The sequence below is a fragment of the Aotus nancymaae genome, unplaced genomic scaffold, assembly GCF_030222135.1.
Source record: "Aotus nancymaae isolate 86718 unplaced genomic scaffold, 86718_ANA_hifiasm-v0.15.2.pri h1tg000064l_1, whole genome shotgun sequence".
In the NCBI taxonomy this organism is placed as follows: domain Eukaryota; kingdom Metazoa; phylum Chordata; class Mammalia; order Primates; family Aotidae; genus Aotus; species Aotus nancymaae.
Window position 1 is genome coordinate 4,949,976 of NW_026988479.1, and position 15,207 is coordinate 4,965,182.

Genomic DNA, 15,207 nt, shown 5'->3' on the forward strand with positions numbered 1-15,207 from the left:
CCAAGAGATGAAGTTACTCACCATAAAGCAAATAATACTCTGTCAACAGCCTATAGCCCTCATAATTCAGGCAGAAAGTTAGTTACTTCATCACTTTCTGTTTGTCCCTAGATACCACAGTATTGGATGAATTGTAGATACTGCTATTAGATGCTATAATGGAAATTTCCTGTGTTGGCTGGGACATTTAAATATATAAAAGAAAAACTCAAACAATAACATTTCCATATGGCTTTAAGATCTTAGTTGTATTTTCATAGGTGTAATGTGTCTGTAGCTGAACAATGAGTTTTCTTCTAGTTCTATTGTTTTTATTCAATGAATTTTTTTAAAAAGAGCTAAGCTTACCCTAGCTGCCAAAAACTTACCATGTGTGAATCCTTTTTTACAATGTAAATAGAAATGTTTCAATTCATACTCATGTACCTTCATACTTTCTTAGAAAACCACTAATGTGCTCCTAAAATGATGCCAATACCTGTATCTCTTTTGTATACCAATACTTATAGTTAAAAAATTCTTTTTCAATATTTCAGTATGTTAGCAGTAGACTAATATAACGTTAGATATTTTCTGAGGATGGGGAAAAAAGCATTACAAGCAGCCTTGGGTTATTTATTCTGTGACTACATATATGTTCAGCAAAAGCTTTCTGGATGATGCTCATCATCTTTTTGAGTTGTAGTTGGCAAAATGCCTTCATTTAAATGAATTTAGACAACTGCATCTATTCTGTAAAAGTGTCAATAAAGGTTTCATGTTAAATTTTAGAACTAAAATTTATATTTCATATAAGTAGTATTTATTTATTCCTGCTTTTGACTATGGCATCATAATAATGTAGAAATATACATAAGCTAGCATTATACAAAATATGCAGAACATCTATTTGATATGTACTTCAGGTCACAAAAGAGCCCTTGAAGTATAGGAAGCTAAGAGGAAGTTGACCAAAAATCTGTCCCAAATTTTTACATTTCAGTAAATCTTATCTCGTGATGCCTGTTTTCTCCATGTGAAAAAAAAAAAATGAGCATAATGTCATTTCTGTTTCTCTAGCAGTTTATTTGAAAATTATCTGAAGTTGTTGGGTTTTGAGCAGTGCTGTGATTAAATCTGATTCCATACCTCATTCTTCTTGACCTACCAAGGAATAGTATAGAGAGCTTCTAAGTATCTGCCAGGGACATGAAAGACTGCCTTTCCTTTCCAAGTTAGCATCAGATCACCTTGTTGCATGAGCTGCAAAGGTTCCCTCAAGAGGACCTCAGAGGGTGTAGCTCCCACATTTAGGTAGGCGGTTTGTGTACTGCATAAAGTCTTCAGCCAAGGAGACTGCAATCTAGTCCATGTTCCATTTGCTAAGGCATGCAGCCTGCTGTGGGGCCACCTCTGTGTAGAAAATGAGTACTGTTTTCTAATTCATCTGCCTATAGGCCATGTTTTTTTCCTAATCTACTTTTTAACCTGTGGTTGGGTGCCATCTCAAGGCCCTCCCCATTCTTGGCTCAGCAATGTACACTTCTGGAATGCCATAGAGTACTGGTAGGAGGCACACCTCATTCCATTCAAAGGAAAGGGCCTGTTATCTACTTGACACTCTTGTCTATATTGAGTTCCCATAGAATAAATTGCATTCCATCAGTGCTCCAAGATTTCCTAGAAAGGGAATAATTTAGCCAACATTGTGTTATCTCTGTTGATAGAACTGAAGGTCCAAATGATATTAATAACATGATATGCAATAACCACGTAATAATTATTATTTAATTTACACATGTATATAAATGCAGTTTTTTGTTTGTTTGTTTGCTTTTTGGGATGAAGTCTCCCTCTGTTGCCCAGGCTGGAGTGCAGTGGCACAATCTTGGCTCACTGCAACCTCCGCCTCCCAGGTTCAAGCAATTCTCCTGCCTCAGCCTCCTGAGTAGCTGGGATTACAGACGTGTGCCACCACGCCCAGCTAATTTTTGTATTTTTATTAGCGACGAGGTTTCACCATGTTGGTCAGGCTGGTCTCGAACTCCTGACCTCATGATCCACCTGCCTCGGCCTCCCAAAGTGCTGGGATTACAGGCATGAGCCACCGCGCCCAGCCTGCAGTTGTTTTTATACTACAAATTGTGGTAGGACTATGCTCAGAGCTATTGAGAGGGAAATCAAGGGAAAACTGTGAACCTAAAGCTGTTCTTTGCTTTTTACTTGGCCACCCAGTTGTCTTTTACTAGCTCCCATTCAAACTAAAGTAAAAGGTACTCCAAAATTATTCATAGTGCCTGTCTATATCCCTTCCTTCTCATTCTTGATGCCAGCCTCTCTTTCTGTTTACTGAGTGGCAGAATGACTTCCCTGCCACCAGCCCAGCTTTTCATGTTTGTCATTACTAGCATGAATGCTCTAAGCTTCCTAATTATCATGCGTGTCAGTCATAGGACCCTAACTAATAGGCCTTTCAGTAGTGAACCAGCAGACTTGTGATGTCTTCTTACTTCTTCGTGACCCATCTAGCTTCAAAATTTTGGGCTGATTTAATTATCTTATAATGTCAAACAATGAATTAAATGAGATTATTAAAAATTATGCAGATGCATATCTTTTTTTACTCACAAGAATGTTACATATAAGACTTTTAAAAAGAGAAAGAGAAATTAGCACATACTTACTAGACTTTTTAAATGTAAGATGAAAAATATAACTCTTGTAAAGGAAGTCTGCTTACAGGGCTGTAAGCAAAATGAATACAGCATGAAAATTGTCATTTTTACATCCTATAATCAAATTTTATCATACCAGAGAAAGTAGAAAAGTCAGTTTTCTAGAATGTGGTAAAAGATGGTAAGAGTCCCATGTCTTTTCTTATAGAGGATGGCAATCATTTGGGTAAAGATTTCTAGAATTCATGGGGTCTTTATTAGAGGTGATAAGAATAAAGGTTTGAGTTATACTCAAATGTGCTTTCCATAACTTATTATAAAGCACTAATGATGTACCAACCGAATGATAAAATGTGCACATGTTTATGTGCTTTCAGGAAGGCTTATTAGGTAGATTAGCTTTCTGGAAATATAGCTCTTCACCACTTAATGCTAAAAGACAGCCACCATCCTTTACAGTATCTTCAATTCATATCTTGCTAATCTATGTTGCCGTGATTACTTTGTATATAAAACTTGCCTTTTAAATTCTAACAAGGAAAAAAATTAGTACTCATCCCTTTTAAGCCTAGAGGTACATTTTGTTAAGTAAATCATAAATATCTTCATTGATCTAAAATGTATTTAAAAGTCTTTGAAAAGTATATAACATGTAACAAACCTACAGGTGTACCTTCCGAATCTAAAATAAAAGTTGATAGAAGAAATAAGACCTGGTGTTCAATAAATCAATGGAGTGACTATAGTTAACATTAATAGATTGTACATTTCAAAATAACTAGAAGAGAATTCAAATGTTTCTAGCATAAAGATAAATATTTAAATGGCAAACATCCCACTTACCCTGACTTTATTATATGAATGTATCAAATTATCACATGTACCCTGAAAATGTACCCTCTACATCCAATATGAAACAATAAAAATTTTTTAATAAAAATTGAAATTATAAAAAAGTTTTCTAAATAAATAAGCATAGGGCCGGGCGCGGTGGCTCAAGCCTGTAATCCCAGCACTTTGGGAGGCCGAGGCGGGTGGATCACGAGGTCAAGAGATCGAGACCATCCTGGTCAACATGGTGAAACCCCGTCTCTACTAATACAAAAAAATTAGCTGGGCACGGTGGCGCGTGCCTGTAATCCCAGCTACTCAGGAGGCTGAGGCAGGAGAATTGCCTGAACCCAGGAGGCGGAGGTTGCGGTGAGCCGAGATCGCGCCATTGCACTCCAGCCTGGGTAACAAGAGCGAGACTCCGTCTCAAAAAAAAAAAAAAAATAAATAAATAAATAAATAAGCATAACAAGCCTATGAACACCTCCTAAATCCATTACATAAAGGCTTATTTCTTTGTTCTTTTCAGGAGAAAGAAAGACAACAGTGTCCTGCACAAAAATCACGAGCAAAAATACCAGCATTGTGGACAACAAGAAATGCAAATACTTAACCAAGCCAGAGCCACAGATTCGAAAGTGCAATGAGCAACCATGTCAAACAAGGTAACCCTATTTCCAGTGAACCTTAAAGCATTATTTGTCCATTAAATTGCTGGCCTTTAAAACACACTCAGAATATCATTGAAATCACATTTTCTTAAAAACATTGCAAAATGATATGTACCAAAATGTAAGATCTTAAATAAGCAAGATCTAAGAAAGCAAGGTACCAAGGCCAAGATTTTCCACTTAAGGAGGGGGTATTGGGAAGGATGGTTGCTGATGCTGAGTAGTAATTAAAATCACTTCTTATTTATAATAATTTCATAACTTCCAGGTCCTCTTCAAAAACCTTGTTATTTGGTTGAACATAGCTGTTTGCTCCTGAATTCTCTAAAATGATGTTTTAGAATTTGCCAACAGTAACATAAATGAAAACAGGACTGCCATGACCCAGACCCCAGCAGAACAGAGCCAGTGTAGTGTTTCTGGTTCCTCTGGCTGAATTCTCACTTTCTAGTCCAGAGTTCCCAAAGCAAACTGCCCAATCCCTGATCTCTGATCACCAACTTTCTGACCCCGGTCTCAGTTACTGGACCATGGATGCTATGGTTTCTTCTGACATTCCCCAATGAGTATTAGGCAACAAAGCAGGCAAGAAATTCACAAGTAGAGGACAAAACAGCAATGCTGAGCAGCTGTAAGTGGAGTAGGAAGAAAGAAGCCCATGGCTTACTTACTGGAAGTTGGGGCAAAGACAGATGAGTGGAACCTGAGTATAATTTTGGACCAGCCTAGTATCTAGGCTACTTGGCATGACTACCAACACAGGGCTCCAATCCACCATTAATGCTTAGCTTGATTGCGACTCTGCTGGGTGTCTGAAATCCTGAAAACTTTTAGGTATTGGGTGACAAAGGGTGAGGCTGGATTGATTCCTCTGAACATTGGGATGGGAATATTTACTTTGTCCCGACACTCAGGAATTTGTTGAATTTGCTGTAAGTGGAGTAGGACATAGTTGTAAATTCTTAAGTAGTCAGGATAGATCTTCCCCTCACAAGAACTTCTGTAATGGCTTCATGGTGAATTTACACACCCTACAATTCAGATAGGCAAATAATTTGTCGTTTTGTAGCTGTTTATAACTGATATAACTGTCTTCATGGCCCTCTACCACAAAGAGTAGGTATGGGGAAAGTAAGAAGGAGAGGAACAAAGTTGCTAATTAACCACATTTGAGCTTTTCTTTCTTAAATAATCTCTTTGGAAATTAGTGTCATGCAGGCAAATGCTTATGCTTTGTCCTGACTTCCCTATTCACACCCCCCACACAAACTCAATTACTAAAGCCCTCTAAATCTAGCCATGCTACATCAATGAGAGCTTAAAAAGAATTTGGAAAAATACTTCCTTCATCTACAAAGTTTGAATTTCAAGCCTTGCTTTCTGTAAATTCAATATATTTTAGATACTGTAAACCAAAAAGTATCTGATACAGGTCTCAATCAATTTAGAAGTTTATATTGTCAAAGTTGTGGATCATGACCCATGACATAGTCTCACATGGCCCTGACAACATGTGCTGAAGGTGACTGGGTTACAGCCTGGTTTTATTTGTCTTAGGAAAACATAAAATATCAATCAATTCATGTGAGGCATAACTTGGTTTGGTCTAACTTGAAGCCATTGGAGGAAGGGTGACTTACAGGTCAAAGGTAGATTCAGAGATTTTCTGATTGGAAATTGGTTGAGAGTTAAATTATCTAAAGACCCACAAGCAATAGAAAGGAGTGTCTGGGTTAACATTAGGGGTTGTGGAGACCAAGCTTCATATTATGTAGATGAAGTCTCATAGGTGGCCGGCCTCCAGGGGCAATAGATGGCAGTGTTTCCTATTCAGATCTTTGAAAGGTGCTGGACTCTCAACCAGTCTCTAAAGGATCAGCATAAGACCTGGAAAGGGAAGGGGATTCTCTCTAGAATGTGAATTTCCCCAACAAGAGACAGCTTTGCAGGGCCATTTCAAAATATGTCAAATTTGGGGGTAAAATACTTTGGTTTATTTGAGGGCCCTGCTGTCTGTCATGTGATGTTATGGTAGTCAGGTTGGAATTTAGTAACTTATTGCTAAAAAGAGTCTATTCTGTCAGTCTTAGGATCTCTGTTTTAATGTTAATGCTGGTCAGTTGTATGCCTGAGCTACAAAGGAAGGAGAGTAATAATGAGGCATGTCTAACTACCTTCCTTTCGCATAATGGTCTTAACTAGTTTTTCAAGCTTAGTTAACTCCCCTTAGCTGAGAGAAGAGGGTCCATTCAGTCAGCTGGGGGGCTTAGAATTCTATTTTTGCTTTATAGTAGTAGAAGCTGATTATCAACTTTTCTTGTCTTTTACATTCCTGATCTAACAATCCTACCCCAGGCAAAGATATGCTTCTAAAAGAATAGGAAGAATGATATATAAAAGGATGTGGACGGTGGCTCACGCCTATAATCCCAGCACTTTGGGAGGCTGAGGCGGGTGGATCATGAGGTCAAGAGATCGAGACCATCCTGGTCAACATGGTGAAACCCCGTCTCTACTAATACAAAAAATTAGCTGGGCATGGTGGTGCGTGCCTGTAATCCCAGCTACTCAGGAGGCTAAGGCAGGAGAATTGCCTGAACCCAGGAGGCCGAGGTTGCGGTGAGCCAAGATCGCGCCATTGCACTCCAGCCTGGGTGACAAGAGCAAAACTCCATCTCAAAAAAAAAAAAAAAAAAAGGATGTGGATAAGAGAAAAACATATAAATATACCTTCAGCAATGTTATGTTCTTTGCACATTCCTGGGAGCAGGCTTTTCAGCCTAACTGCATAAGTGTGTGAACTAGTAAAGCTTTTTCACGATACAGAGTAGTAATCAGGTACAGTGACCTAGGGAATTATCCTTGCCTACCATCAGGTCCTTGGGTCATTTCCATTCAGTGCTGAACAGATACATAAAGTAGCATTTTTGGCCTTGGCCCTGTCAGCTAAACAACCGGGATCCTTACTGTTACTGCTGTTTCTCATAATTCTCTTTTTCTCTAACCCCTTTAATAGATATTAAGATGGTAAGTTATCTTGTGTTAAATAATATTAAAATACTTCAAAACACAATTTGTTTTATATGCCATGTGATTGTTCCAATCTGGTGACAGAGCCATAGCTTTTTCTGATACATCAGGAATCTTGAATGAGCTGGATTTGAGAACTAGAGCATATTTGTTGTTTCCCAAGTTGATTTATGAAAGAGCAGAGTGTACATACAACACACTATTTATTGTTCATTCCCTGACCTCAACTATCTTGGCGAAAAATGTCTCGATAATGACTTGGTAAAATGAATAGTTTTAAAAGGTCAGTACATTTCTGAGTGAGAAATTTTTGCAGCTGGAGACTGGAAGTCTTTTTGTTAGAGATTATTATCTCCCTTCCCTTGGAAAGGGAGGCAATTTATTTTGAACCACCAAGCTGTGATGTTAGTGAGGTTAAGCAAAATATTGGAAAGAAAGAAATGAACATGGGCAATTATTAAGGGTCACCACAGGAAAACTTTCCAAGACTTACTGGAAGAGCACTTCCTTTATTCCTCCTGTCTTTCCCCTTTCTCCAACCTAGTAAAAAGCATTCTCATTTCCATTCACATTTATTGAAAAAGCCACTAAATGGCCTCACGGCATTCTATGGGCCAAATATAAAATAGACAAATTTGCTAGTAAATATCTTTGTAAGTAGAAAGTCTCCTACAAGTAAGGAAATGGGATCCTTCCAAATTCGGTAAGTTCTAAACCACGAAAATGTTTTCTTTCATTAGAATACATTTTATATTTTAGTTCTTATTTTTCAGTGGTTTTCAAAAGGAAAAGGAAAGGTAACTTTTTATAATTATATTAAAGATCTCAAATTTTAATTTTACTTAAAAAATATGGGATTCCATAAAATTGAAAATACTTATCTTTTCAGTAAAGAAGAACCCAGTAGTGTCTTCTGGGTTCCATAGCTGAAAAAGATATATAGATGGACTTAGATTGGGATTATTTTCTGGATATTCTCGTGCAGAAATATGAAGCAGAAACTAAATTTGGAAGATACGCACTTTAGGAGAAATCCACCAGGGGACTCCAAAGCAAAATGTCAGGTCTGCAGCGTGCTTGATAGACCAGGAAACAATAAGTTTGTAGAGCCTTCTATTTCCTTTCTCAGAAATAGAAACATAAAATCATTTACAATTAAACTAACTTACAGATGAGATTTACTAGGCTGTAAGAGGATGTGACTCCTCGAAATGTGGATCATTGCTAGAAATAGTTGGGTTTGGTAAATCTGGAATGAGGTTACTTCTGTAAAACAGAGAGAAACAAGAAATGTTTATGGCTGGGTGCAGTGGCTCACATCTGTAATCCCAGCCCTTTAGAAGGCCAAGGTCGGTGGATCACTTGATGTCAGGAGTTCGAGATCAGCCTGGCCAACATGGTGAAACCCCTTCTCTACTAAAAACACAAAAGTTAGCAAGGTGTGGTGGTTCACGTCTATAGTCCCAGCTGCATGGGAGGCTAAGGCAGGAAAGTGGCTTAAAGTCAGGAGGAAGAGACTGAAGTGAGCTGAGATTGTGCCATTGCACTCCAGCCTGGGCAACAGAGTGAGACTCCATCTCAAAAAAAAGAGAAGAAATAAAAAAAAAGAAATGTTGTTGAAAAGCTATTATGTTAAAGTGTTATGGATGCTAACAAAAACAAAACATTGATCTATGCCTTTGAGGAAGGAACTCATATATACAAAGGTAAAGAAGGCCAAATTCATTAGGTAGCCTTTGAGCCCCTCTGCTTCCCTAGGGAATATCTAATAAGTCATGTGAGTGCTACAAAGCCAGGTAATAGAGAGCAAAGAAAAGGTCAATCCCTGTTGGTTGACTGGAGAAGGGCTTCTAGGAGGAATGGGCTTGGGGCTAGCTCTCAAAGATCCAGGCAGAGGATTCTACAAATGTCATGAGGTGAAAATAGTGTTTGGTGAGCAAGATCAGCATATGGTTTATTTTCTGAACAAGTGGGAGATGATGCTAGAAAAATATATGAATAATTATGAATCATTTCAAATGATTCATATATATAATTCACTATATATAATATATACTGAACCTATTGTATGTCGGGCAATATAAAAATAAACCCTTTTGCAAATTAAAAAAATACAAACTTACAGCTAATAAGTATTATTTCAGGAACATACACAGCTAATAAGGTACCCGCAAATAAACTAAGGGGTTCTGATCTATATTGTGCTGAAATAGTTAATTTGGGTCTTCCTATAAGATTGCCCAAGTAATGAGAAATACAGGGAAAATTTTCATTGACAAGAATCATACAGAATACCAAACTTTAAGAATAACTTTTCTGACGCAGGTTTAGTTCTTTCCTGAAGTGAATTTGGGCAGGTGTTTAAATTAGTGGTCCTTAAGGCGAATCTCCATTTAGGTATTAAAATACATATGTATTAGCTGGTGAATCAGTGAAATCAAAGAATAATATGGAATCCTGAGAGCCCCTAAAATGGGATCACATTAAGTTTAGCCCCAAGTCTGTTACTCCAGTGTCTATGATCATATCACAGCTAGACATTGGCTAGCCTAAAGAAGCATATGTAACTCCATCTGGGAGGATATAGCCTGGTCATAGAAATCTACTTGCTGCTGATAAGCATAATACCTTGGTGATTGCTTTGTCCAGTTAAGAGGTCAGTCACAGGTTTCTTTCACCTTGCTAATACCGCCACATCTCTCACTGTGAGGTAATCTACAGCCTCATTTGAATTGTTGGCTCCTCAACCTTGTAACCTTTGGTAAGTTATTAAGCATCTGTGTGCCCAAGTTTCCCTTTCTGTAAATTTGGCCATGATAGTTGTGGTACCCAATACATAGGGCTATTGTAAAGATTTAAATTATAAAGAATAGGAATAACTCCTGGATATTAACAATTTTATACTTACAAAGCCCCACCGTATAGTGATATGGTAAGCGGTGAAAGGCAATTTATAATAGGACATGAACAGACTCTGATGGACACTTTGAGATTCTAATAAGAACAAGTTCCTGAGATAAGAAATACAGAGCATTCAATATAAGAGGAAGCCTGGGCATCTTGGAGAAAACTACTGTGTTTGGTTAAAAAAAAATAAAAAGGTATAAAGTTACTGTGTAACATTCTGCTAAGTCTAGATATGTCAAAATTTATGATAGTGATATGGTTTGACTGTGTCTCCACCCAAATCTCATCTTGAATTGTAGCTCCCATGATTCCCACATGTCATAGGAGGGACCCAGTGGGAGGTAATTGAATCATCGGGGTGGGTCTTTCCCATGCTGTTCTCATGATGGTGAATAAGTCTCATGAGATCTGATGGCTTTATAAAGGGGTGTTCCCCTCCACACGCCCTCTCTTGCCTCCTGCCATATAAGATGTATCTTGCTTCTCCCTGCCTTCCACCATGATTGTGAGGCCTCCCCAGCCATGTGGAACTGTGCCAATTGGACCTCTTTCCTTTGTAAATTGCCCAGTCATGGGTATGTCTTTATTAGCAGTGTTAGAACAGACTAATACAAGTAGATAGATATCTTTTAACTTGTTTCCAGTGACTCTTGCTTTACTTTCAGGTGGATGATGACAGAATGGACCCCCTGTTCACGAACTTGTGGAAAAGGAATGCAGAGCAGACAAGTGGCCTGTACCCAACAACTGAGCAACGGAACTCTGATTAGAGCCCGAGAGAGGGACTGCACTGGGCCCAAGCCTGCCTCCGCCCAGCGCTGTGAGGGCCAGGACTGCATGACCGTGTGGGAGGCGGGAGTGTGGTCTGAGGTGCATACATGCCCCATTTCTTTCTCCATTCCTACTCTGACTCTTAGCTTGTACAAGACCAGGTTGGATCATGTTCAGAATCTGCATGGCAATTGATATTTTTCTATGCTATTTATTAAATTTGTTGATAAAGGAATACACATTGAAATAATTTTGAAATAGAAAAATACAAAGATATTTACTTTCTATTCTATAAATATTGTAATATAATCAAGGGCATAGTTTATATACATTTCAAATTCTGCATTTTTACTTCTGTATTATGACTACACTCTTGAGTTGATACACATTAAAATACACACTTAACTCACTGCATATCCCTGAACATTTAAAAGGGAAAGAAAGAAAATTAACATTTAATTATTATATGTGAAGAAGGAATATATTTTTACTTAATATTTAGTATGCTGTTTCTATTTAATCACCTGTGCAGGAAACTTAAGTTTCATCATTTCATCACTAAGAGTAATATAGCTCAGAGAAAGTAAATAGTTTACCCTGAGTCCTACCTAAGTTATAGAGCTGGGATTTGAGCCCAAGGTTGTCTAATACACTGCACTCCCCAACCTCTTACTGGATTGTAGTGTATAACATACAGTTGTGTTCCATGCCAAACCATAATGATTCATCTTCTGTTATCATGATGCTTATCTTTGCATAATAATAAATGCCACTCATGACTTACAGTTACTGGTTGCTCTGAAGCACTTTAAGTGAATGTATGCCTGCGTTTACTCTTATAAACATACTTATGTACACATATTCACACATGTACCAACACACCTACACACACAGAAAGGAAAACCATCCTTCTATGTAATTTCAAAATATTAGATAGGATGAAAAAATGACAAATAAAAAATACTATATTGAATAGCTACTCTTTTGAAAATGAGGATAACGAACCTTAGATAATAGTTTCTAAATGTTTTCAATTAACCCAACCCCCTCCAAAAAGCATATTCACAAAAAGCCTGGCTTTCTATTTTCTTACTATTCTAGGTTATACTGTTTATTAGATTCTTTTTCATTTATAATGTATACTTTTGAAAATGAATGCCATATCATATTTTACATTGAAATGAATCAGTTCGATCTGGAGAGAAGAATCACATGAGCATCAGAGAAACAAAATACCCCAACCCAACCTAATCAAACATGTTTGCAAACTCTTCAGGAGGAAATTGGTCTGAAATATTCTACTATACAGATTTTTGGCACCAGCTGAGAGAAATAATATGTCACAATACAATATGCCAATTTAAAAACATCTATTATTTTGGTTTAAGGTAAAACTCAATTTTATGAATCAGGCATAGTTTGACTTGCAAAAACACAAAAATATATGTACGAAAGTGCCAAATCACAATGTGTAGTCCACTTTAAAACTGAACATATTCAAATGCAAACTGTAAGTTATGAGACAATTGCTTATTTTTACAAGATTTAGTATACCTATTTAAAATGTCATTAGTTCCATGCTTAAGTTTTCAGGACCACAAATGTCATTAAAGTTTGCCAACATGAGCAGAGGATGAGCTCAGCTTCTGCTCTCCTCGTGACTCAGAGCAATGATTTGGAAATATGCATGATTATTCCTGTATGACATCATTGACAAATACATACTGCAGCCTTTTCTTTGGACCTTTTCTATACACAAATATAAATTGGACTTTCAAGTTTTGTTATATCTGGTATACCCTGTACACATATCCAGAGCAATTTTGGTCCCAATGTCCAGGTAGTCAGTCAGTGGTGCTTGCCTTTGGAAAACAGGAATACTTATGCATATTCCATGTTGTGGAGGGTAAATGTAAATGAAAGAATAGATTGTACCTACAGAAGATTAGTGGAATATACATATGTGCTTCAATCTATTATATCACTCTCATCCATTATACATGAGGATTATTAATTTTTTAAGTAATAAAATAACTTACTAAACTAACTAAAGGATTTTGAACCAAATTGTATTTTCATTCCAAAAAATTATTTAGAGGAATTTATAGCAGTATATAATTAATTATGTAAAGAAATTCTAAATTTTTACCAGGCATGGTTGCTCACACCTATAATTCTAGCACTTTGGGAGGCCAAGGTGGGTGAATCACTTGAGGCCAGGAGTTTGAGACCAGCCTAGCCAACATGGCAAAAACCTATCTCTACTAAAAATACAGAAATTAGCTGGGCATGGTAGTGTATGCTTTTAATCCCAGCTACTTGGGAGGCTGAGGTGAGAGGATCGCTTGAACCCAGGAGATGGAGGCTGCAGTGAGCCTAAATCATGCTACTGCACTCCAGCCTGGGTGACAAAGTGAGACTCCATCTCAAAAAAAAAAAAAAAGAAAAAAAGAAATTCTAAATTATATTTTTGCTAAGATTTTCTCTTTCATCTTTGAAACATGTTTTTGAGAAATGACATGCTGGAGAAATTGTCATTTTTCACAAACATGTCTTCAAGCTAAATAAAAGAGTACATCTTAGAAAAAGTAAAATGAATTTTTTACATAATTATATTTAAAATGTGACATCAAATTTTAGAAATTTTATTTTTGATCATAGTATATTATTTGTCATTCTTAAATAATCCCTGTTATATTACTCTCTGTACTAATAGTTCAGTATTCCTGAAACCATTTATCTCCAGCATTGTGCCTTAAGCTCCCTCTAGCATCAGAATCAGATACCGGTGCTTAGCCTGTTGTTACCCTTAAACTTATTATTTATTATTTTATCTGGTTTTTATATGGGTGATGGGCTCACGAGAGATTACTGGAAACCAGTACTTAATTGTGTCTATCATCTGTATCTCCTATTCACCAATTGTATCTAAAACCTCTGATGTTATCTTCCAGTGCTCAGTCAAATGTGGCAAAGGCGTACGTCACCGGACCATCAGATGTACTAACCCAAGAAAGAAATGTGTCCTCTCTACCAGACCCAGGGAGGCTGAAGACTGTGAGGATTATTCAAAATGCTATGTGTGGCGAATGGGTGACTGGTCTAAGGTGAGAACCATTCTGTATATTCTCAGTAATAGGTTTCAGTAATGTCAGCATTGCCCTGGGTAATATAACCACACAGCATGGAGTTTAGGAGGGAAGGAGAGTAGAATTAAATATCACGGGATACGGAGCATTATATCCATATCCAAGTGCAAATTTTGGCTGGCTGTCCATAATCATGAGCTCTGTAAAACTATGTTAAAAATTAAGTAAGATAAAATGTACAAAGTACTTAGCACCATACTTGACACAAAGGAAGCCCTCAAAAAATAGTAGCTATCATTGTTTTTTTGTTAATTTTTGTTCATATAGTTCTTTCTCTGAATATTTTTGCATAAAACTTGTCTAAATAAATAGAATACTGTCAGATAAATCAGTTCAAAATATAATTAAGTAAGGTAGCAGAAGAACCAAATCAAGGGAACTCACTTCTTAGTAGATAAAAGCAGTCTTTTTCCCACCAATTTTGGGAGTTGTTATGGCAGAAATGGAAAGGAACAAAATTGTTGACATCCTTTGTCAAATCAAGTGAATATAATTTATTTGGCAAAAGAACAGTAAGCTTAATTCATGATAATAGTAATGCCTATTTGAAGTTTATAGGAGTAAAGTGGAGCCTCATACAGGGCTGTAGGAAATACCTAACCTGTTCATTCTATGAAATATTAATAAACCCCATGTTTTAAGATAAAATTGTGATCATCTTGAGGTAAAAATAGATTTTACATACTATTTTTCAGAAATGTATATGAATCAATGATCCTACTTTCAGCTGTGATATTATATACTTATTATCATGAAATTATAAAATTCTAGGGCTTAGTTCCATGTTCAGATGGTCATAATGCTTTGGATGAGACATAATAAATCCTCTCTCCTTCCCCTCTTATTGTATAAAAGAGAAAAGAAAGTGATGGCTGCTGGGGTATGGAGAGGATTATAGCAGTTTTTCACAAATAACCCTAAAGGGCATTCTAGGAGAACTATTTTCAATATAGAAAATACTCTGGTTATCCCACTTTCCCAGTGTTGCCCCAAAGCAAATCCATGGCATTTGAAATATAAGCTATTTTCTCATGATTATGTATGTCTTTTGTCTCCAAGAAAAGTTTGCATATTAACATTGCATCTGAGTTCTCAGTAAACTAAACTCTTTCTACTACTTTCAACATTCAGAATTCACATTGGGACCCTTAAAGGATGCATTTGTAAACAAAATAAGTCAATCCCTGTCTACAG

The 15,207-nt window shown here is 36.9% G+C and overlaps 1 protein-coding gene and 1 long non-coding RNA gene across 2 annotated transcripts in view; one reads left to right on the plus strand and one right to left on the minus strand.

The window, feature by feature from the left end:
* ADAMTS19 (ADAM metallopeptidase with thrombospondin type 1 motif 19) overlaps positions 1-15,207 on the plus strand; it is a 255,323-nt gene that overhangs the window by 207,132 nt on the left and 32,984 nt on the right. The window contains exons 19-21 of the mRNA XM_012447921.3: positions 4,015-4,150; positions 10,759-10,963; positions 13,819-13,971. Of these exons, the coding sequence (XP_012303344.3) occupies positions 4,015-4,150; positions 10,759-10,963; positions 13,819-13,971 (494 nt within the window). The remainder of the gene's footprint in view (positions 1-4,014; positions 4,151-10,758; positions 10,964-13,818; positions 13,972-15,207) is intronic.
* The window catches only part of LOC135270622 (uncharacterized), a 371,213-nt gene that overhangs the window by 200,450 nt on the left and 155,556 nt on the right, over positions 1-15,207 (minus strand). The window lies entirely within an intron of this gene.